Source organism: Numida meleagris, chromosome 1 (assembly GCF_002078875.1).
Source record: "Numida meleagris isolate 19003 breed g44 Domestic line chromosome 1, NumMel1.0, whole genome shotgun sequence".
NCBI lineage: Eukaryota > Metazoa > Chordata > Aves > Galliformes > Numididae > Numida > Numida meleagris.
The window spans coordinates 167,053,577-167,077,284 of NC_034409.1; the positions used below are offsets into that span (position 1 = coordinate 167,053,577).

At 40.0% G+C, this 23,708-nt stretch overlaps 2 protein-coding genes across 4 annotated transcripts in view; one reads left to right on the forward strand and one right to left on the reverse strand.

Moving 5' to 3' along the window:
• The window catches only part of CAB39L (calcium binding protein 39 like), a 69,599-nt gene extending 64,360 nt beyond the window's left edge, over positions 1–5,239 (reverse strand). The window contains exons 1-4 of one of the 3 annotated variants that reach the window (XM_021376427.1): positions 5,044–5,239; positions 3,685–3,773; positions 2,092–2,128; positions 1,428–1,602 (exon numbers count right to left, since the gene is read on the reverse strand). The gene's annotated coding sequence lies outside the window, so the exon portion shown is untranslated. Of the gene's footprint in view, positions 1–1,421; positions 1,603–2,091; positions 2,129–3,684; positions 3,774–5,043 lie in introns of all 3 variants that reach the window. The other 2 variants (XM_021376417.1, XM_021376433.1) reach the window with 2 other exon arrangements.
• The window catches only part of LOC110402348 (histone-lysine N-methyltransferase SETDB2-like), a 36,927-nt gene continuing 20,721 nt past the window's right edge, over positions 7,503–23,708 (forward strand). Inside the window, exons 1-13 of the mRNA XM_021404374.1 lie at positions 7,503–8,355; positions 8,594–8,653; positions 11,293–11,415; positions 12,053–12,118; positions 12,747–12,849; positions 13,517–14,080; positions 15,597–15,716; positions 16,431–16,600; positions 16,991–17,213; positions 18,867–18,951; positions 20,129–20,231; positions 21,047–21,375; positions 22,454–22,542. Coding sequence (XP_021260049.1) covers positions 8,310–8,355; positions 8,594–8,653; positions 11,293–11,415; positions 12,053–12,118; positions 12,747–12,849; positions 13,517–14,080; positions 15,597–15,716; positions 16,431–16,600; positions 16,991–17,213; positions 18,867–18,951; positions 20,129–20,231; positions 21,047–21,375; positions 22,454–22,542 — 2,081 coding nt within the window. The 5' untranslated portion in view covers positions 7,503–8,309. The remainder of the gene's footprint in view (positions 8,356–8,593; positions 8,654–11,292; positions 11,416–12,052; positions 12,119–12,746; positions 12,850–13,516; positions 14,081–15,596; positions 15,717–16,430; positions 16,601–16,990; positions 17,214–18,866; positions 18,952–20,128; positions 20,232–21,046; positions 21,376–22,453; positions 22,543–23,708) is intronic.

A 23,708-nucleotide genomic window follows, 5' to 3' on the forward strand; every position in this document is an offset into this window, starting at 1 on the left:
AACAGTTACATGAGTCAGTTTCTTAGACAGTAGATCAATCCCTTAATCTATCTGATACACTAGGATCTTCTATAATGCCTGTAATCAATTAATCATATTGAATGGCACTTGTTACATATCAGTAGTTCAGTTTTTGGAAAGTTTTACATTAGCTACTCAAAAAAAGATTTTCCTCAGTCTCCATAAATTTGTAATAAAAAATTCCAAATGTTCTTTATGTCATTGCTTTTTGCTACAATGTGAAGGATTTGGTCATCGTTATATGATTATTGGCAATATTCAGTTCTATTTATGCTACAGATGTACATAACAGTTCTGTCTTTTCAGCATCACTTTCAACAATATTAGTGCACTTATTAGACATATGTCACTGCTCTTTTTCCTCCTGTTATTTTCAGAACTGCTCCTTAATTAGCCATACAGTAAAAGGCTCCCAAAGAAAATATGGAGAGTTTTCTCCAATCATCTTTAAAAAACTAAATTTATACACGTCACGTATCAGCTGCTGCCCTTGAACCACTTCTAAAGCAAGATGGGACTCCTCTGTTGCTTAAACCATCTTTTAGCATTCTGCTTTGCATATTCTAGATAGCCATGTGTTCTCACACTTTTTCCCCCTCACTTTGAGAATTGCTCTTGTAAGCTCTGTTAGAAGTGTATTAGTGATGTAACAACATATCCTGCAGAACTGAAGATCTGTTTGGTCCCTCATGTCTTCTAGTCTCAAAAATAGGAGTGGCAATCTTCTCCCATGACCTTATGAACTGTGACGAGAGAATACAGTTTACAGGATGGAGAGTTCAATGACAGAGAGGAAAAACAATGGGCAGAATTTCTGTGCATGTTTTCTCAGCATTTAGCTGCTTCCCAAGAAACTAGAATAGCATGAGGGTATCTTGGGAAATCCTCTGGTAAACATTTTCCTTTCCCTGCCAAAAGAGTTGAACACAGATGAATCGTAGTGGCATATATATTTCATATTCATGTTGGATTTTTTATTGAAGAGAAAATCTTTACCAAAAGAATGTATCCTAAACATTACCAAGTCAATTTGACCTGAGTTCATTCCTAACTTGACCTCAGTGTACATTCAAACCTCAGTGCCTTTGATGACCAAAAGCATTTTGTCTTTGACTTTCCTATTTTGTCCAAGGCAAATGGTTGCAGTAGAGGAGTACAGATGTCTCGGGCAGTTACAGACCTTAATACAGATTGTAATGTAAAAGACACAAGATCTATTAATGCCTTGCAGATGAGGAGGAGTAAGAACAAAGGTCAACACAATTTCTAAGTAATAAACTTCTAACAGCTAATTTGCTAGGTTACATTAACTGATCTGTCAAAAAAAACCCACAAACCCACAAAAGCAGAGTTTTCCCAGAGACTGCTTATATAATACATTTGCTTTGAGAGATACCTACACGCACCCTGCAAGCCTGCTCCCAGCCTATAAAGTTCAGTTTGATGCTTTATTTGTAGCAAAAATAAACCGGATACTCAGATGCAGATGGCTTCTCCTGTATCCAAACGCAGTGGGTAGCCAATGACCACCTCTAACTTATTTGCAGAAGAGAAAGACAGCTGCTTGACGAACAATGAAGCCTAGAAAATGAAAGTGTGTAATTAAAAAGGTACACCTGAGAAGAGAAAGCCGATACAGCCATGCCTCCCTGTCGAAAAACGAAGACCTCCTAACAAAGAGCTGAAGGTTACATGTTGCTAGGATCATTGAAGCTGCTAGAAGATAATTTTCATTCCATGTTATTTCAGTTTCTCCATATTCAGTAGCTTTCAGTGCTCTTACTTAAAAAGTCATGCACATCTTTCCAACACCTAAGCGCAACTGAACTCTATAGTTGCAATAAAACATTACAGATAAATTTGTATGTGTCCATTTTTTACATGCTCTTGTGCCAGACTCACAAGGGGGGGTTATGGAAAATCAACCAATCCAACAGCTATCACTCAATTGGCTCCATATTTCAAAGCTCAGTTATGCAGTATTGGTCTATGGTCATCTACTGGGAGGGCTTCCCTTCCCTTCCCTTCCCTTCCCTTCCCTTCCCTTCCCTTCGGAAAGAAAATAAATACCTGCTTATTCAGCACTTTCTTCCATCTAAATTATGGTCTGTTGGAACATGAAAAGCAAGGTACAAACATCACTAAAATATCAGTGGATTTTTTTTTTATATAAAAAACTTATGCTGTAATATAATGTAAAGATGTCATTTCACAATTAAATTGCTCTATGACCATGTGGCTGCCAGTCTACTGTCTAGTATCATTCAGACTTTGTCTTGATATTGTATTGTAGCAAATAGCATACTTATCCTCTTCAGTACCAAACTCATATATTAGAAATACTGAAGCTCAGCCAGCTAGCACACTGCTGGAAACCTGAAGCACATTTCTTGTGAGAAAGGGCTGCAAAGGTTTAGATCCACACTTCACTTTGTCAATTCAGTGCTGCTATTCAGTTCTAGTCACTCAGAAATTTTACAGCAAAAACAATAGTGTATTTAAATCCAGTCACCCCTAAAAGAAGCCCATCCAATTCCGCTTTTCATAGAAGGCTGGAAGGTTTTTGGTCTAACACAATGTAAAATGCAAAGAAGTTGAATCTTAGGACATTTCTGCTACGCAATGAGCACCATCCACAATAACCTGTATACAATGTTCTGCAAAAACCAGCAGGTGTCTCATACTACAGAAGCAGTTGTACAAACACTTTTAGCTGAGATAAGAGACAATGACAATAAAATTAGAAAGCAATCCACCTCCAGATGCTAATTTTTGCCCCCTGGCCACCCCAGTTCCCTGAGAGAAGTAGAAATACCAGGAGCCTGCACAGTGAATTAGATGTGGAAATGTATTCAGATCAAATTAGCCGAGACAAATACATAATTTCTTTTAAACCTCAGCCAGTACTCTGAGCCAACTTCATTAAGCAGCCACACAAACTAACAGGGGAGGGCTGAGTAAGGCAGTAAGAACAGAACCACTTCATTCTTGGACAATGCCAAATGGAAACGTACAAGGGATTGTGGCTTACCTGATCCTTCCCTGTAAAGCTTTTTCATTGTTTTCTATAGCTGCAGACAAATTTTTCTTAGTGTATTTAAAAATGTGTTAAGTTTTAGTCTTATTTGAAAGTGGTTATTGCACCTATACATAATAATTACTTCAATTTTGCTATGTGCATCATTTTGATGGGCTTTGTTATGTCAGGTACAACTCTATGTAAGGCACTCACTACTTTATGTTTGTACTCACCTATCAGTCACATGGCATTACAATGAAGGCTCACAACTTACTCTACGCTTTGCTTTAAAAAATACAAGGCAAAACAAAAAAAGAAGCTGTGGTACACCATATAATACATCTCTTAGTAGTGGGAACACTGCAAGTTCACTATATCTGGAAATTTTAGTCTGCTACATCTTCATTTAATTAAAATATTTTGTGTACAAACCCACAAACTAAGCCCATCAAAATGGTCAGAATATTTTATGAGCACTAGCTTTACTTCAGAAAATATCAGTAACTTTTTTTTTCAGTTGTTCACACAACTGTCTGGAATCTACGTCAGCAGTTAATACTGAGACTCTAGGACAGAAACATAGGTAAAAATGAAAACAATTCTACAACATAAACAGTCCATAAAGATGAAATACACTACATTACCAGTCTCCGAATGCAGACCTTGAAAGATATGCCAGCTAGTAGATGGTTAAGAGTTTCAGCATATCGGGCCAGACTCCAAAACCCTGAAACTAGATGGTAATTAACAGATATCTAGGTCCTCCACATGAAAGAAGTCTATTGTTTCAACAGTGACACAAATTTTTTCTTTCCTTTTCATAGCAAGTCTCTGCGTGTGTTTAAAGATTCCCTTAGGGTGATTAATAGTTAATGATTTTGGGAACTGGAATTTCTAAATACATCTTTTTTCTTTTTTTTGACATTTAATTGCCAGGAATATGAACGTCCTTAGAACACAGGTAGAACAAAATCATTTAACAGGACCCAGTGGCTTCCACAAGAACTGAATATTCCTTTTCTTTGATTAACTAGCTAGAAAAATTAATATCCAAAGTAACTTAATACTACCTAAAACCTAACATTTCTATAACAGTAACAGAATTACAAAACATAGCACTGAGGGCCTGCAAATACTGTACAGTAAATCTAATTAGTAAGCAACATACCTACAGAGAGTACTGGTATGCATCTTTGTAAATAATAACGTATAACAGACTTCTAGGATAAACTGAATGATGCCCCACGGAACACATTTTGTAAAGAAGCAATTATCTGTACAAAACTATCATCATCTGTTCTCTGATCTGTTATCTTTGTCAAGATATATTAGATAGATGAAAAATAAGGGACTATATATAAACCAGACTTAAATTAATCGATGCAATGAAAGAGAACATTACTTTAAAGATGCATTTTGAAAGAATGAAGTATTGTTACCTACACTTATCTGTAAGGGAGTAAGTTAAATCACAAAGAAGGATAAATGTAGGATGTGACAGAGAAGGAGCAGGCAGAAGTATCTAACCAAGATGAAGGCACTTTAAGAAGAAAAACGTCAATGAAACAAAAAGACAATCCACTCAGAAAAGAACAAAAAGCTACAAGAGAATCATGAAACATTTTTTGAATGTCCATGGCTTTCACTGCTTCACTATTTTCTGAAGTGTGACTGGTGTCTCTGTGCTTCACCCAAGCTTACATGGCCAAATGAAGATATACCCAGATCCCATTGTACTCAAGATGTTAAAACCTTCCCTGGAGAAGAGAACTGAAGAAACGGTTGCTTTGAGGTCAGCTTCCCACTCAAAGGAAACATTTATGGTCTGCCTACCTAAGCAACTGTTCATCTTGATTCTCTACGTATTACTAAAACCATATAATACAAAAGCGTAATTCTGCAAGTCAATAAACCATACCATTAACTTAACAGTTAATCCTTTCACTGTCATCTTAACAAAAGTGTTAACAAATATGTAAGCACGTGGAACAAGCTGTCCTCACCTTTAGATGCAGTTAGTCCAGATACAGACTGCAGAAGCTGGTGGGCAAGTCTCAAGATTATACTGCTGCTAGAGGAGTGCTGTGGGCACGTCACTGGGACGTCTCTTCAGCGTTGCGTGTGAGTTTGGGAAAAACTGTGCTCACCTGCTCGGCAGTGGAATTTACTGCCTTGTTGTAGAAAGCATATCTTGCAGCTCTAGAGAAAAGAGGGAACAAGGAAATTCAGTTATTTTACACAACTGACATGTTATAGTCTTTAAGAAAGACAAATTTCCCTTTTTGTGTCAAATAATATGCATATTATGTCCCTATTTCTCTCTTGTTCAACAAGTATGCTGCCGTGCTTCTGATTTCTATCATTTCTAGTTCCTAATTAAAAGCTTCTGAGTGATCTAATACTTTATAGTGAGTAACATAGATAACACCACCATTATATCTTCACATGTAACTGACAGGTATCAGGCAAAAGACCTTGTCATGACAGACCGAATAACCTCCAGAGGCTTGCCTAGAGCAAAGGGAATGCCTTTCTTGGTGTGGTGTTATGACTCCATTGAGTTATATTATTTTACTTGGTTCCAAGTAAAATTATGGTCAGATTTCCAATAGTTTTATTTCAATGAATTATAGGTGAAAAAAAAACCAAACAAACCTTGAGCTCATTTGATGCTGATGACTGTGAAGCAAATGAAAACTACATCATCATTAGCTTCCTAAGCACACCAGGGAAGCAGACATATGCAGTCATGATACCCAAGCAGAAATATTAATATTTAACAATATCCATTGCTTATGAGATGGCTATACTGTCTCCACATTGCTGATTAATGCTTAACACAGTTTCAAAACGTGCATGCAAACATCAGAGGCCATTTGGGAGACTTTTATTTAAGGAAGTAAAAGTTTATAAGGAAATCACCTTTTAAAATAACTTGTCATTAACACAATCATCATAACATTTGGCTCCATATTCTTTGCATTTGGTATATTCCTCATACAGTTTGTAACATCACAAGCACTTTGTAACATTCAGCAGTAACTTGCATATGCATGTATATAAATAATTCAGTAAAATAAAATTACTTAGTCTGCAAACATCAGTTCTAAGGCAGAATATTCCAGAAAGAAGGAAACTTTGTACTTAAACCGCTACAGGAAAGGAATCTCTCTTTTTAAAATGTAAACTACTATTTTTATTTGGAGATTTGTCCGTGCATTGTTAATGGCTAAGCCACCCAGTTCCAAGCAACATTATTCTTAGCAGTCTCTTTTCTCCCTGTAGGTTACACAGTGTTCATAGGCTAATCAAGGAATTTCAAACATAGATACAGACATACGTAAGCCTATGTAAACACGTAAAAGGTGTTACAGAAGTACAAAGCAGAAGCTACACAGCAAAATCTTCTGGAGACCCCTGAGTCTGACTGGAGCACCAAGTCACACAAACACAGCATTCCGCGCTGACAAACGTCCACTCTCCACCCTGATTACAGAAATACTTTTAATAACATCTACAAGATTGGACACTCTTTGACTTTCTACAGTTTGAAGTGGTGACAAAAAAAAAAAAATTAACAAAAAGTGCTGAAACCACAGCGTGATCCCTTCCATGTGCACAGCACATAAACAAGCAAATCCCTCAGACATTTTTTTCAAGTAGGTTAAATTTAACCTGAGAAATCATCGTGTATTGCCACAGCGCCAAAGCTTGTAAAGTATCTGTGCTTAAAACTTTAAGGGCAACATAAACACCTGTACGGGTGTGCTCTGAATCAAAATAGCAGCAGTTGTTTCACGGGATACAGCAGCAACAGCAAACAGCAGTAACCAACAGTGCTGTTAAGTAACTCAGACGTTTACTGAGTCTTTTAATTTATTATCTTAGCCGGAAGCGAAGGGCTAAATATCCCCTCAAAGCTTGTTTTTATTTTTCCCACTTCCCTGTACTCAGCCAGAGCAACTTTCCCACAGGTGTCCAACTATGGGAAAGCCCTCTCACAACCCACACCGTAAGCTAAAAGACGCACCACAGCCCCGAGTACCTCAGACCAACCCAGACCACAGCTCTGAAAACACCCGCCTACCCTCCACCCACTTGCCAAGATAGCAATGCCTCAAACACACCCGGCCGACCGCGCCCCCACCCCCACCCCCACCCAGAGAGGCCCCGCCCCCAAGCTCGCCCGCCCACCCAAGATGGCGGACGCACCGCCTTCCTCTAGGTTTTGTCCCCCTCCCCTGCTCCCTCCCGGCGGCGACCCGGCCCACTCCTCCCTCTCCCGCGCGTTCCCATTGGCCAGCACCGCGCACACCGCGACCCCAGCCGCAACCAATAGCAACAAAGACACCTGCCGTGAGCGGCCCGCCTCCTCCGCGCAGCCATTCGCTCGGGCGGCCCAGCCCCGCCTTGCGCATGCGTAGGGAGGAGAAGGTGGAACTCGAGGTAAAGGAGTGAGCTCGGCGCATGCGTGTAGCCGTCGGTGGTTGGCGCCCCCCGGCGGGCTGTGGCGGGGCAGCGCCTGACTGAGCCAGCCCTGTCTGCATAGCCCCCTGCTTTAGTCCTCTGTGTTCCTCAGCCCCCAGCGAAGCAGCGGCCGGGAGGAAGGAGGGCGAGCGGGCTCGCCCCCACGCGTGACCTTCGTCCCATGTCGGCTCCGGCTGGGTGCGGGCGCTGGCGGGGCGCTCACGGCCTGGCCTGGATGCCCCTGCCCAGCCGAACTCGGACGGCAGCGCCTGCACGCAGCTCCCCCGCCTGAGCAGGGAGGGCCCCGCGACATGGAGGGGAACCGAAGTAAGCCGTAGGAGTATGAGTGCGTGCTTTGAGCAGTCGCTAGGCAGATCCTGTGAGAAACTTTACCGCAAGACTCGTGGGATCTCGTGAGAAGCTTCGCTTTTTCTCCTTTCTCGGTCAACCGAATGAAATTTCTGTGCCCGAGTCACGGAGCACGTGGGAATGTTGAACAGATACAGCGTGCCACGGATAAGTAATTGGTTTACAACTGGGCGTATTTTGTGCTATGTCGTTAGTGGTCGTGGTCAGAAATCTGATATCCTCCGTGCAGTTGAGAAATGCTTTCCTTTGGTGCTTTATTGAGCATCTGTTCTGAAGTAGATCCACTAAATTTCTGACCAAAAAACAAACCAACCTTTAATCTTTTTCCTGTATTTAGTTTAATCGCAGTACAGCTTCACTGACAGCATTAATTAAAAAAGGGGGAAATGGGAGCTAACAGGAGGCAGATATTGTGTAGGCTCATCTGAACACAATGGAAAGTGTGGGTCATCTCACAGCAGTGTCACATTTTAACGATGGTAAGCTACGTATGCTTAAAAAAAAAAAGCCTTCCCAACTTCTTTCACTTGAATGTTCTTCTGCTCTATCTTGTGTTTCTTTGTAGCTTTGAAAACAGGAGGACTGTTTCACCACAGTGCTTTCTCATGCAGTGTTCTCACTGATGCCTTCTGTCAGTAACTACTGATGTATCTTTTGGTGACAAGCATTTTTATTTCTCGTCTAAACTCTTACTTGTCCATTCTGCATCCCTCGTAGTGCTGCGTGACCGTCCTGAAGAGGAGAACCGTACCACTTCCAGGAAAGTGATAGCTGAAGGTAGTGTAATTCAGACTTATGGAGGAAACAAGGAATGTGGTGTTTGTCTGACACTGCTTAGAGTGTGGAAATGGTAACTGGATGGCAGTAGTTCCAGCTTATATGATGTATAAGTAGAATGTGTGTCAGCACTGTGAGTTTTTCATAGGAAATACCCAAGTGTTTTTCTGGGGAACTCTGGCTTAGCCTGCTTTTTTCTTGCTGTTACTTCATTCTCTTGCGCAATGCTGAAAGAAGATGTGGTCACAAAGATAGAAGGAAAAGAAAAAGCCCCCAGAAGCAATAACCTCAGCCAGCTTTAGAAGTACTGCCACAAGATGCCAGTGCATGCTGAGTCATCAGCTGGTTGAGACTGTTTGGAAGGCTGAGAAAATGAATGCATCCTGTGTCTGTTCATTCATGTCCTCCTGGCTGGGATCAGCAAGAGCAGCATTAACACTGAAGAGGAGATGAATGATGTGGACATCTGTTTCTTTGAAATTAAAATTGTACTGTGAATTTCACAGTTTTAGCTGCTGGAGTTTCATAGCGCTCTAGCATGAGAAGCAGGAAAGCCTTTTAAGTTGAGAGACTTGAGCAGGATAGGCAGTAGTGATGTGGTCTGTTTGCTTTTGGCCTTTACAAGATTAGAAGTGACCCAGAAATGAAAGACTGTTCTGCCACCCATCCTCTGAAGTGGTACTTCCACCACTGTTATCCGTATACTGTAAATACATTGAAGTGTCTAAAAACAGGTAACAAATAATGGCAACAGTTTTAATCTGCCGCAGTGGAACTTTTTAATGGTATTTCTGAATATGTATTTTTTGAACAGGGATATTACATATTCTTGTTTCTCCTTATTTAAAATTTGTGATACTGTTAGGCACAGCAAGAGAGTAGGAATGGCCCAGAGCTCAAGTTGTCTTCATAGACAGTGTGCTGTTCCAAGAGGCTTTTATGTATATGCCTACTGTTCTTGTGAATACAAAGCTTGTTTAATGTTGTTGAGAGTTAGTGCCAGATCAGTAATATTACAAGAAGTACTTTCAATATTGCTCATTTGTGTTGTGTTTAATACTAAGTTTTTAACTGCTGATGACATAAGCAACTGGTGGTGTGGTGACAAAGGATTGTTACTTTCATGACCCTTTTGATAGTAACTGTAGGCTCTGTGCTGACATAGCATTACTTGGCTTCTGTTGTACTGAGCAATAAAGTCATTCTCTGCTAAGGAGAAAAAAAAACTTTTTGCAAGCTTTACAATAGTGCTGCATCTCGTGACTGCTGGGGAGGTGTCATGGTGGCACGTTCGCCAGCCAAAACTCGCTGTCCGAAAATAGTCTGTAAACCTTCTGTGGTGACAGTGGACTCTAGCTCTTGAAATGAAGTGGGGAGAAAGGATTTACTTATTTTTTTGTGCTTAATTATTGAAGATGGGAACTGTTAACCAAAACAGAGAACATGTTGTCTTTTCTAGCATGGTCTGGTGACACAATGAGCTATATTTTCTTTTCACAGTCCTTGCCAAAGATGTACTGCTAGTATTTTAACCGTTTTCATGAACAAGCTTAGTATCTCAAATACATATTCCTGGAATTGAAGAGATGTGATGAACCATGTTCTGATCAGTGGTTTAAAAAAATGATTTAAAAAATCTTTAAACAAAATGCTCTTTTAAATATTTATAATGGGGAAAGGAGGTATGATGTAAGGGGCATATTAGCTGTTGCAATTAATTCACTTAGTGAGCAAAATTTATCAAACTGGCCTTTTCTGAAAATATGTTCAACATTTTATCCCTAGAAAGCTTACCAAAAATACTGATGGGGCACGTTGATCAGCTAGGGAAGGTTTTGTCTATAAACAATTTACAAATGTCTCTTCTGTAGTAATACGTTCAGTTCATTCCTTTGAAAACATTCTCCTTTGTCATTTCTGAGTTTTAGTGATGATTAATTTATAGTGGAATTTAAATAATATTTAGAGAGAGGCTTCCAGAAAACCCTTTGTTGATGTACTTGAAAAATTATTTGAAGAATCATAAACTGGTTTGGGTTGGAAGGGACCTTTAAGATCATCTAGTTCCAACCCTCCTGCTACAGGCAGGGACACCTCCCACTAGACCAGGTTGCTCACAGCCCCATCCAGCCTGGCCTTGAATGCTTCCAGGGAGGGGGCATCCACAGCCTCTCTGGGCAACCTGTTCCAGTGTCTCACCACCCTCACAGTAAAGAATTTCTTCCTAATACCTAGTCTAAATCTACCCTCTTCCAATTTAAAGCCATTTCCCTGTGTCCTGTCACAACATGCCCTTATAAAAAGTCCCTACCCAGCTTTCCTGTAGGCCCACTTCAGGTACTGGGAGGCCTGGACCCGCTCCGACAGCTCGATGTCAAAGAAGCTTCATGGACCATCAAAAGTCACCCCAGTTCATCATTAGACTGTTTCACTTTCGTGTTTAGGGTTAGAAAATAGACTTATGAAAGTTTAAGCCTACAGTAAGAAAAAACAGGTGTCTTGCCTGATCTTTCAGAAGTATTTGACCCCTGCTTCCCACTATTGTACTTGGCAGCCTTTGAAAAGTCCACTAAGAGCTACCCATGTTTTTAGACTTCTTGGAAGGTACTCAGACTTGGAAATGAAAATTTGTATTTCAGGTGATCTGAAGGCGTTTTGGACACGACTGGAAAGTAGAAGAGTAGACATCATATTTGAGCAGGTGCAAGAAGTACTGCTGCTGCTAAAGGAAAAGATCAAGAATGGAACTGCCACAAACCAAGGTTTGAAATCCTTGTAATACTTCAGCAGGACTGCGATTGAGCTGTCTTATTTCATATTGAAGAAACCATTTAACTTGAAACATTAGCAGAAAAATTTAAGGCAATGTGTTATAAGAATGTTCTTGATTTTCATGGAAATTAGTTTTTTTATCTACATCAAAATCAGAAGTCTGATAAAGCGAGAGCAGTAAACAGGTTTGGGGTTTTTTTTATATTTTTTTTTAATTTATAAAAATTACTATTTTTTATTATTATTAAATCATCCATGTAAATCTAATCTATACATCTCACTGTACTGTGCAAGAAAATGTATAATGGTTTAAGAGGCTGATACAACTACACACTTCTGGACTTGTGTTTAAAAGCATTCCAGCAGCTTTCTAAAAGCCAGAGGTTGTTCAGTGCTGGTTCAGTTGCTGATGTGAGCTGTGACCGTGTTGCTACTCCTAGGTGTGTCTGTTAAGGACTGTAGAAAAAGGTTAATTACACTATCAGCGTCGCAGTGCTCTGTATTAGCACAGTGAGGAAACAAATGTGTCCAGAGAATAGCTTTCTTCTAGCAGTCACTGCTATCATTGTCCCTATAATTATAACTTATATTGCACTTCATGTCTGTTTTTGCTTTGTTTTTACATAGAGTACTTGCAGGCTTGGGCACTGGTGAACGAAGCTGATCTGGGTGATCTTTTAACTTTGACAAATGGTATGTGCATCTTGACTGCATTTGTTTGCTATTTGGCTTTCTTTTATCTTACTAGAGGTTTGTTTCCTTACGTTGAAATCAATAAAATAGATCTCAGGAGCCTGTTAGCATTGCAAGGAAAAAAATAGTAATTTCCTCAGTTACTGAACTGCGAATGTTCATCTGGGTTTGTACTTCTGTGGTTTGTGTGTATGTGTATGCGGCTTGGACCAAGTGAAGATGAACTCTGTGTAGTTTGAAAGCCCCATGGGAGATTTTAATACTCAAGTTACATGATGACTGGTGAAAAAGCATAAGTCTTTGCAACGTGTTTCTGTCTCACATTTGTCCACACGCACTTCGGGGAGAGGGAGTGGCAGGGGAGGGAGGATGGGGAGAAGTAGGAGAGAGAGAAGTGTGTGTCTGAGCTTCTCACCTCCACACCTTTATGCAAACACATCACTTCTGTATAAGTGCAAAAAAAATTATTTGTAGTAGGGTGCTTGTTAGCATGCTTTGTTAACTGTAGTTCATAGCAATGCATTGCTTTTAGTGTGTTTTAGCAATTATCGCTTTCGTAACTAAATTCAATTATAAATTATTGAAATGTGGACCATTTAAGTTTTTGCTTGTATTCCAATTTTTTCAGTAAATGATGTTCTTGATGGAGAGAATATACAGGAAACCAAGCCTAAATTGCAGGATCTTGTTACAGATGACAACACTGGAAACTCTGTAGAGGGTTCACGCAGGTCAGTGTATTTATTTAATACTTCCAATTTGGCAAAGCTCATTATTGTACATATCTTTACTGAATTTGAGAAAGTTTTTAATCTCTCTGTATTATTTATATATTCATTGATTTAAAATCAACTTTGAATCCTGACAATTTTTCAAGTAAATACATACTTTTTAAATTGACTCATATGGAAAACCTGAAGTTTTGAGTAGACTTATCTAATATATCACATGAAAGCCTTGTGGGATAGAACATCTGTTTTGTTCTGAATGAAGATCCATGATTATTAGTAGGATTACCAGTGCTGGAGCTTGAAAGTTTTGAATTCAGTTCTCAAGCTTTCACAGACTATGAGGATTGTTATTAGGCACATAACTTAGTTTTCGTAATTAGCCTTGGGAACTGATTTGGAAGGTAGAGGCAAAAGTATGGTTCTTTTTTTGCTGCTGGCACTTATTTGGAATGGCACTGTTTGTGTCTTCGTATGGTGTCAAGAGCTGTTAGGTAATGCAAACAGTCATTCAGTAAAACCCTTGGCCGCCTTCAAGCTTTCCTACACTAATAATGCTGAACCAGTAGAAGACTGATTGGTTTACTGATCACCTGAGATGCTGTTCTTTTCTCTCTCTCTCTCTCTCTCTCTCTCTCTGTTGTTTCTTTTCTTCCCTCATTCCTATTAGCAAAAAGAAGACTGAAAAATCGGATTCAGAGAGTGAGGAAGCATCAAGTGAAATTCGTCATGTACCTTTAAATCCCCGGTATCGGAAGCACAAGTGCTCTAGTGCATGTCTCTCCAACAGAGCAGTAAGCTCCTACAAGGGTGAAAATCCTCTTAAGATACCAATACTGTTTCACTTTCAAAGACGCCACGCGAAAGCAGACTGCCTTTCAAAATCTCTGGATGTGAGTTATAAAGCTCCTTGTGGCAGAAGTCTGAGAAGTTTTCAAGATGTTCAAAGTTATTTGTTTGAGACAAAATGTGATTTCTTATTTATTGATCACTTCTCTTTCAACACATACGTCCTGTTGGGCAGGAACACTGTAAATCCTGAACCCCTTGTGTTTGATTTTGATATTAGCAATGGAGCTGAATCTGTGCCTATTTCCTTCTGTAATGATATTGACCGTGCGAGATTACCTTATTTTAAATACCGGAGGACGTCATGGCCTCGTGGATATTATCTCAACAACTTATCCAGCATGTTTCTTGATTCATGTGACTGCACAGATGGCTGCATTGATAGGTAAGTAGAAGAATCTAATCCCAGACAGATCGTGCGTAGTGTGTCAGTGTTAGGGTGGTGTTGGAAGTGTGAAGGTACACGGTGTCAAGCAGTGCCAAATGACGAAGGGACAACTCTACGGGGATGTCTGCAGTAGTTGTCTTGTGCCACAGCCTGTGCTGACTGAAACCACTGTATCTGTCTTCTCCAGAGCTTGGGTGCTCCTACCTCTCTTACAAGGAAGGAAGCAATCAAGAGGTGGATTATGATATTCCATTACCTTTATTCCCAAATACGCCATGCTTCTCCTTCAAGTGGAGCAGGAAAGCAGATCTCTTGGCTTTTGGAAAGGAGTGGGGAAAGGAGAGAGTTATGATAGCAGAAGGTGGCTCATTTTTTCTGACAGGCAGGAGAGGTTTCTGTGTGACAACTTCTGCTGCAGCTCCCTCGATGGGATAGTATCCTTCAGGGCTGGGATTTGACAGCCTGGAAAGGTCAGATCACTTGGGTCATAGATTAATTAGGGCAGAGGAAGAAACCTCCTTTTACAATCTCTACATCCCATCCTTCCCTTTCTCAACAAATGCTGTGATACACGGTGGAAACAGAACACATTTATGTTCTGGACAGTTCAGATGGTGTTTCTCTTGATGTCTTCTAAAGCCTGCTAACTCTGGACTACAAATAATTATGTGAGAAACTGCCACAGTTAATGTATGTTGAGTTCAGTGATAGTTCTGTTTGCTCTCCCGAGGGTGTTTGTCTTTTACCTGGTCTTTGCCTGCAGACGTTAACCTTGGATTGAATCTATTTTGTATAATTGGTAGCTAGAGGAGATGCTCGCGCTGCTGTGCAGTGTAACTGCCTATGGCCCTTCATATAGCTTGAAATAGAATAAGAGTCAGTCATTCAGATAATTTAGTTTCAGCTGGGCAGTGGGGAACAGCTAGTGCGTAGCATGCTCCTTCTATGTGCTGAACCTCCCCAAGAGCTGACATGCTTTCAATGTGTAGGTCTAGGGGTTGAGATTTGACTAATTGCTGTGAGTCTTTGGAGCTGTCATGACTTAAGATGGTGAGGAACAGCATTATTGCTGGAGTTCTTCAATTGGTAGTTTGCAATTATTCCGTTCCTAGGGGCTGGAGTGGGAGAAAGGCAATGAAGTAGTGGCTAACAGACTGGGATGCTGTGCAAGAACAGGTGGTCTTCTTTCCTTCCTTCAGTCCATTTGACAGTGTCCTGTTGGTAATGATTTCTGTCGCACATCAACTTTTAGTGTGTGCCTTTGCAGAGGCTGGCAGAAGAATGGAGAAAAGGGGGAGACATGATTTTTGTAGGCATGCATAACCAGGCAAGAGACAGAGGAGGGTGGGGTACCTGAAGTGACCTTTTGGAGCAAAGACGGAAAAAAATGTAAAATAATGCATTTGTGTTTGTATATAGTCAAGTACATTTTAAATAATCTACACTTAAGTTTGATTTACTCTGCTCCCAGTACATTCTGATTTCTATACGATGCTTTTCTTTCATTTTGTAGGTCAAAGTGTGCATGTCTACAGCTAACTGCAAGAGGCTGCAGTAAAGTTTCCGTGTCTCCTAATACTAAAACTGCTCGTGGATACAGCTACAAAAGGCTGGAAGGGCCTGTTCCTAGTGGGTAATAAAGACAGAACTATTTTGTGTACTCTTATTTTACACCTGTATTGTTTATGAATTACTGAAACCTTAAATTTTTGTCTCAGTTTTACTAATTGATAAGGATGATTTTGGCGGAAATAATATGTCTTGAATAATGGAGATGAAAAAAACACTTTTTGTGCTGCAGATACTACAGTTTCCTCAGCTTAGTTCATGGCCCAAGAAGGTAACACGGTATTACCTGGCTTAGAAGCTCAGGACTTACCTGGCCCTTGTACTTGTTCATTCATGCAATCCATGGAAAGGAAACCTGCCACAAGGAAAGGAGATCTATTGCAAGTTCTATTGCAAGATCATCACAGCCAGTATCAGTCTAAGAAGTGGGAGGAGATAACTGCCCCTTGGTTTTGCGCAGTAACTTGTCCAGACGCTTGCTCTGTAGTATCAGACTCCTAAAGAAGTAATAAGCCAGTTGCTGTTGCCACATTTGGGATGGAGCCATGCAGGGAACTTAATGAATGAGGTAGTACCATACTTCCAATTTCTTCCATGATAGCAGTCCCCACTGTAGTGCATTGCGGTCCCTTTGGCAGGCGTGGTGGCTGGGGAGGGTGCGCGCAGATGATGGAAGAAACAAATTATTGCTCCCAGTAAGGAAGACAATAAGCCATCTTGCAAGAGTTAGTAATAGCAACTTTGCTTTCTTGTGTTTTATTTTGTTTCATCTTGACAGAATTTATGAGTGTAGTGTGTCATGCAGATGTGACAAGATGATGTGTCAAAACAGAGTTGTACAGCATGGCATTCAAGTTCGGTTGCAAGTGTTCAACACAGAGAAGAAGGGTTGGGGCGTCCGCTGCCTAGATGATATCGACAAGGGGACGTTTGTTTGTACTTACTCAGGTAACAAAAGATGACATGTGGAAGTTTTATAGCATAATTTTACCTCCCCTGTGTCCTACGCCATGGAATTTCTTTGAGAACCAGGCAGAGAAACTTGAGGTTGGAAAAGAAGTGAACCTATATGATCTTAATTTGCAGATGATCAAACAGACAGAAGAACTTTGAAGAATTCTGCAATGTAGTGGTGCCATCTGGTGCAAAGCCTGTCACACACGTACTTTTTCCTTCCTAAGTCTCTGCATCCCCAACAAGGGGTAGTTTTCCTTTAGTATAAGTGCAGTCGCCTTTAACTTTCCCAAATAATTCTCTTGCCTTTCATATAAGCTTGAGCTGGGATAGCGAGTAAGACCCATCTTAGTAAAGAAACAATCTTTTTCATTTTTCTTCCAGGCAGATTAAAGAGCAGAGCTGAAGTTCAAGAGTTGGGAGATGCTGAGCAAAACTTGAAGGAGGAGAGTGCTGTGAATGATGAAGGGCATAGCTTTTCTTCCAAAAAAAGAAAGCTTGATGCTGGTTGTTCAGACTCTGAGATTGAGCTAGTGCAGACTGGCAAAGATGACATTCTTGAGAAGCAGAAGTCTTCTTCTGAAGCAGTGGATAATGGATCAACTCTGTAAGTTTACCAAACTGAAAATGTAATGTTCTGATATTCTACAAAGTTCTCTATAAAACATACAGTAGAATTGAATGTTGTTAGCCAAGAGGTGTTTCTTTCACTTTTTCAACTTTTTGTTTCTTGATTGATTGTTAAGTGGAACAGAGTTATTCCTATATACTAATTTTCCTCACGACGTTTATTGCTTGGCACTTTCTAGAAATCCCATTCGTCTCCTGAGTGCACTTGACGTCTTCAGGGCATGAATCATTATGCTAATTTGAAAAGAGAGAAGCAATTAAAAAGTACTTAATGACTCTGGAGGATTTGATAATAAATTAGCCACTAACTGTCCTGTTCTTTGCTTCTCATCTCCAAACCTTTTCTCCTTTGTCCCTTAACCTTCCCTGCTAGGACTTTTAACCTTGCCTGTTAGGAGTCTGACAACACCTCACTTTTGCAGATGTTGTTACACTACACAGAAATTGTAATCTTGTTTTCATTGTATGGTCTCATAGCCTAGCAGGATTCCTAAAATTACTGCAAAATGGTGCATGTAGCTTTGTCAGTAGCATACTGTAGTCTTTTCCAGAGGACACAAGGAGCTTGTTTTCTTAAACTTTCTGCCTTGCTTTGCCACACAGCTTTGTAAACGCATTCTTTGTAATACCCATAAGTAATTTCAAATACTTGTTTTGTGGGAAAAGACTATTGCAGATCTCTGAGAAGCACTATGACATCACAAACAAAAGCTTTAAAAAATACCTGCCAGTGTATTCTCACATTTTGGAAACTTGGAAACCTAACAAGTTAATTATTTTGTAAGTTACATAATTATCAGCCGTTTACTAGATGTTATTTCTAATAAGCTCTTCTGTTATAAATTGTAGGGAGGAATATTTTTATGTTTATGATTACTGCACAGCTACGTTAAATCTCATTAAGTTTCTTTTCTGAGAATAAAAAATGTTTCACATGTTGGATGTATGAAAATTGAACAGAGAAAAAGAATTTGTTATTCCAACTCCTAAAAAAATAATAAATCCTTAAGGAATAGCACTCTTTTTGCCATTATAAGTAGCCTGAAGAAATATCATATTTTTTTCATGGAAAGAATGGCATATAAATGTTTTAGGTTGGAATTTTACTGATAAAGAGCTATGACGTTGTACAGATACCTCAAATGAGGTTGAAGCTGGTATTTTCTACTGCACTCTAAACACAAACATGATTTCTGATGTTTTAGGTATATATACCAAGTACTGCTTCCCATCCTTCTTCCCACTTTCACATTGTTTGTTTTGCTTTCCTGTTTGAAGCTATAGTGTCAAAACTATTGAAAGTAATAGCAGGAAAATGGCAGAACTCTCTGTGTAGGTGCTCTGCATTGAGGTGATATAATAAACAATGGAGAATTTGGTTCTCGGGAGCAATGAAAAAAGGTGTAAAAGCAACTGCTGGTCTCTCAGAAAAATGATAAAGTGTTTTTTACAAATGCTGTTGAGGACTTAACCTAACTCTTCCATTCTTAAAGGCAATTTGGGGTGAAAGTAGGACTGCAGGCTTTGGTATGATCTGTTCTTTATGAGGTAGAGACTGTTAGAGTGTGTGTGTTGTGAGAGTTATTAATGTGTCCATCTTTTGCAATTTCCCTTTGAACTTCCTGCACAGAATTCATCCAAAGAATTTGAATACTGCAGCCGTGAGAAGGCTTGGAACTAGAATAGCTGTTGTGGATAATCACCAGCTAAAAATGGTAATTTTAATAAGTGGCTTTAAAAGGTTAATATTCACTATGCTGAATATATATGTTCATTTTGACCTTTTAATCTCAAATACATTTAAAAAAAATCCTAACAGCCTTTCTTCATGAGATTATGAGGGGAAATGGTTTTAGACTGGAAGAAGGTAGATTTGGACTAGATATTAGGAAGAAGTTCTTGACTGTGAGGGTGGTAAGACACTGGAACAGGTTGCCCAGAGAGGTTGTGGATGCCCCCTCCCTGGAGGCATTGAGGGCCAGGCTGGATGGGGCTTTGAGCAACCTGGTCTAGTGGGAGGTGTCCCTGCCTATAGCAGGGAGGTTGGAACTAGGTGATCTTAAAGGTCCCTTCCAACCCAAACCACTGTATGATTCTGTATCATACCGTGAGCTGAGGTGGAAGCTGTGTCCTGTTCCTTCTCCATTATCAGCCGTTCAACTTGCTGAGAACAACACTAGTTACTCTCACAGCCTTCCTTTTTTCAACCTCACCCTTTACTTACACTCCGGTTATGAGTCTCAATATAAGGATTCTTCCCCCTCCACCTCCTTTGTTAACTAATTGCAACATTAGGGAGTCAGAGCGATAATATTTTTGTGATGTCTCCCCAAAGAATGACATAGCAGGGAGAGAAGAAAATCTTGGGAGTAGTAACTTCATGCAGTGGCACAGTGAAGACAGTCTTACCTGCCCCAAGTGTAAACTGTTGCCTGTAAATATGTGCAAAGGAAGAAGACTGGTGTAAACTTACTCTACAGGTTTCATTGCACATTATATTTTCATGCTAAAATTAGGCAATTTGGTCTACTCCAGTGCTTCCATAACTGGTTTCTTTTCTGTTCATTTTGTTAAAACCACATAAAAAGCATATTTGGGCTTTGGTTCAACTAACACAAAAACATTTAGACTAGTGAAATTGTTGAGTCTTAAGCACTTAACGTAAATATTATATTGAGTGGTGAGCTTCCTCCAGATTGTTCCAAAGGATAATTTGAAATTAAGATACGCTGCATTGCAGTAAATGCTTGGACCTTTGGAACTCAATGTCATGATAGATTTGAAACTTAATGGGTTTTAAGACTCCAGGGTTTTACTATCCTTTGTTGACTCAGAGTTGTGTACAGCAAAAATACATCACAGCCTTTTCACTATTTTTTATTCTATTTAAAGGAGGTCAATACACTGGTGCACAGTGCCAGCTCAGATGAAGATAATTGTTCTCAGCCTCATCAGTCAAGCAAGACAGAACTGACCAGTGGAACAAAGAAAGAAAGTAAGTTTGCAGAGTTATAAATACTGCACTCTTAGCATACTTATGCCCCATCATCATGTGGTAGAATTAAAATCTATACGGTGGTCTTCTGTTTGTTCAGATCTGTTCTCAGAATAGAATAATTATGTCCATGCAGTGCTTAGGCTGTTTTAACAGCTCAGCAGTACAGACATTATTGCTACCTTACATATTACAGTACAGTAATTAATACAGGGAGCTATTTTGCCTTCAAAGTTGACCTTGGGACATGTTAAACAGTCCATAAAACTGTTTCTCAAATACGGGGCAGCTGTGGGAATACTATTTCAAAATATACACAAAATAATATTGTGTCATAGCCACTGTGTGTAGCAGTCAGCAAAAAAGAAGGATACATGGGGAATTGCAGAGCTGGAAGCATTCAACCTTGGGAAACAATGTGAAACTGATATTATTATTTACACATGCATCTTGCTTCTGTCTTCATTCCAGTTTGTGATTCTCTCAGAAATTAAACTAAGGTGGAGAATGATGAAGAAATGCTTTGTGGAAGAAATCATGTTGGAGTGGGATTTGAGATGAAGGGAGGGAGTGGGTCACTCACGGAGACTTAAGCAAATGCTTTAGGCACTGTGGCAGGAGGTGTAGTGATTTGCAGGTGAAGTGAAGAAAGATGTTCAAAAGGATAGTTATGACTTTGTAAATGGTAAGGAGACCATATGCATTTTGGAGAACAAAGAAAGATGGATGGATGAGAGTTTGGGGCCAAACAAGGGCAAGGCTTTGGCTTCTGCTTTAAAATGACGTTGAAAAATAACTTAGACATCAATTGACAGGATCCATCCAGAAGCAGAAGGAAGATCTGGTGGAAGCTGGACAGACAAATCCTGCTGAAATGGACAGTGCAGAATGCAAAAGGAAGAATCTGTCTCTGAGGGGTGTTGCTTGTGGCAGGTCAGGTGTGCTGAATGATAAATACGTTGTGAAGCCATCCACAAAGGCTCCACAAAAAGTGAACTGCAAAGAGGAAGATCGCAGACAGTCAAAACAAGGCATACTTTGTATGGAAGCAGACAGTGACAGGACACTTCTGAAGAATGCTAATGATGAAAATATCTATATACTAGATGCCACAAAGGAAGGAAATGTGGGTCGTTTTCTTAATGTAAGTAAAAGCTTGCATGTGTTCTTTTACTCGCCTTAGCTTAAATAAATAATGTATTTGCATGAGTCTGTCCTGTCATAACCCAGATGTATGGTTGGGTGCAGGTGAAGGCAGGTTGTGTGGTGCTCCCTGTGCTCTGAAGTGACAGAACACTAGATTGGCTCATGCCAGCTGTGAGGGCTTCCATGAGATGTGTGGTCTATACTAGCTGTTGGTTCCAGAGTGAAATATTCCCAAGTAATGAGTGGCATTTGTTTCCTAACTTTTAGAATATCATTTTGGGGCTGTGGTGTATCCAGAGAGCAAATGATGCATTGTATTGAACCACGACCCTTTTCCCAGCTTCACTTTTTATTCCCTAACCATTATTAATTCTGGCTTATGCTGATTTAAGGTAAGTGCTGTGATATTGTAGGAAATTCTCAAATGTGTCTGAACTGTAGAAAAAACTGATCTGTCAAACTGTGTAGATACCTGGTTAGTAAGTCTCTCAACTTTGACTTAACAAGAGATAGCAACGATTTCCAAAGATCCTCCAACTAGGATGAATGCTTCATACACACATCTGCATGCACGCATCAAGTAAGATTTTTCTCTCCATTGGCATGAATACATATCCTAATGTAAAATCCTTGCATATATTTGTTTCCTCCTTGCAGAGGTAGTATGGTAGTAGTAGTAGTGCATCTTGCTGAAACCTTCCTTCTTCATCCATGCCCGTGCGTGTGTCTCAATTGCTTGCTTCACTGACTGCCATTGAGATGCATGTCATGTACTGATTATTTGTGCTACATCATAAATCAAAAACGATTTCTCACCATAAATTACTGGAGAACAGCTTGATAAAAAGGCTTTGATTTTCCTAAGAAAAGGTACTTTCATAATATGATGGAGATAATACTTTAGAGACATGGTTAAACAAAAATTAGAGGCAGTGGTATTAAGTAACAGCAATTGTGTTGACTAGAAAAGGGGAGGAAGGAACTACTTGTAGCAGTGACATACCTGACACAAAATCGATTCTCTAGCCTAGGACCAGGTGTTTCACTGTTTCTAATTCATGTATTTTGTTTCACAGCACAGCTGCTGCCCAAATCTCTTTGCACAGAGTGTGTTTGTAGAGACTCACAACAGAAGTTTCCCATGGGTTGCTTTCTTCACAAACAGGTGAATTTTTTGGAAGGTTTAATGTTTGTTTGAAGCACTGGTGAAGAAAATAGTGCTTAATTATTAAGAAAAGGTTATGCTAAGGCTGCAGCTGTTCACCTCATGAAACCATAGAACTAACTTCTTATGAATGACTTCTCACTGTTCAGTGCACTGAAGACTGAAGTAAAAAACCTGCTTATCACTAACAAGTTTTTTATTTAGTTTGCACTGAATGTGAAGTGGGGTGGCTTGGTTTTGATGCATCTATTTTGGTTATTGTTAAACCTGTTCTTCAGTTGAAGAATACGTTTAACTCAGCAAGGTCATTTTGAAAGCCATGGCTTATTGGTCATAGTGTTACGTCTCAAAGAATGGCCAGCAGAGCTGTGTCGTTAATGTTAGGGTTGGAGCCTACAGGGTCTCAAAATTGATACGTTTTCTCTGTGGGCACAGCAAGCTGACTCCAGACCTTCTCTTCACAGCTACCAAGAGAAGCAGAGTTCTGTGTAGTCAGACTTGTCTTGGGAAGGTGGCAGTAGGGTTCTCAGAAGTGGAAACTTCCTGTGAAAGCAGGAGATGTGGTTATCTCCTGCCAGATGTCAAGAAGGGGAGATGCAGATTGCAGGTGCTAGTGAGATAAAAGAAGGCAGCAGCTAAACTCAGGAAGGAAAATATTAACTATAGGAACTAAGTTAGCTGATAGAGTGTGACAATAGGAGTGCTGAGAGAGAATTTACAATAGAGAAGAGAGTCTAAAACAAACCCTCTGCCTGAGGTACACAGATACTCTGTGGAGCCTTGCAACCCTGGGCCCAGCCCCTGGTCCTGTGCTGACACACGCTGTGGATTGCTTTGTGAGGGCTTATGAGAGCTCTGAAGACGATGTTTTGAAACAAGATTTTATTTTAGCTAGAATCTTTTATGTTTTGCTCAGGTAGTCAATAAATAATTGTGTAGTGGGGATTGAGGCCAATGGACAGAGGCAGTAGTGGTCAGCAGAAGGCAGTTAAGGGGGATTGTTGAAGAAATGTTCCCCTGGCTTGTCCTCTAGCTTTGTCAGTCGCCCTTTGCAACTTTCCTACATTAAGGACTGCATTTGAATTATTGAGCTTAATTGCTGTAAACTTACCCAGCCACCTTTCTAAATTGTTCTGGAAGTCAGAAATATAAAACATCCTAAGGCA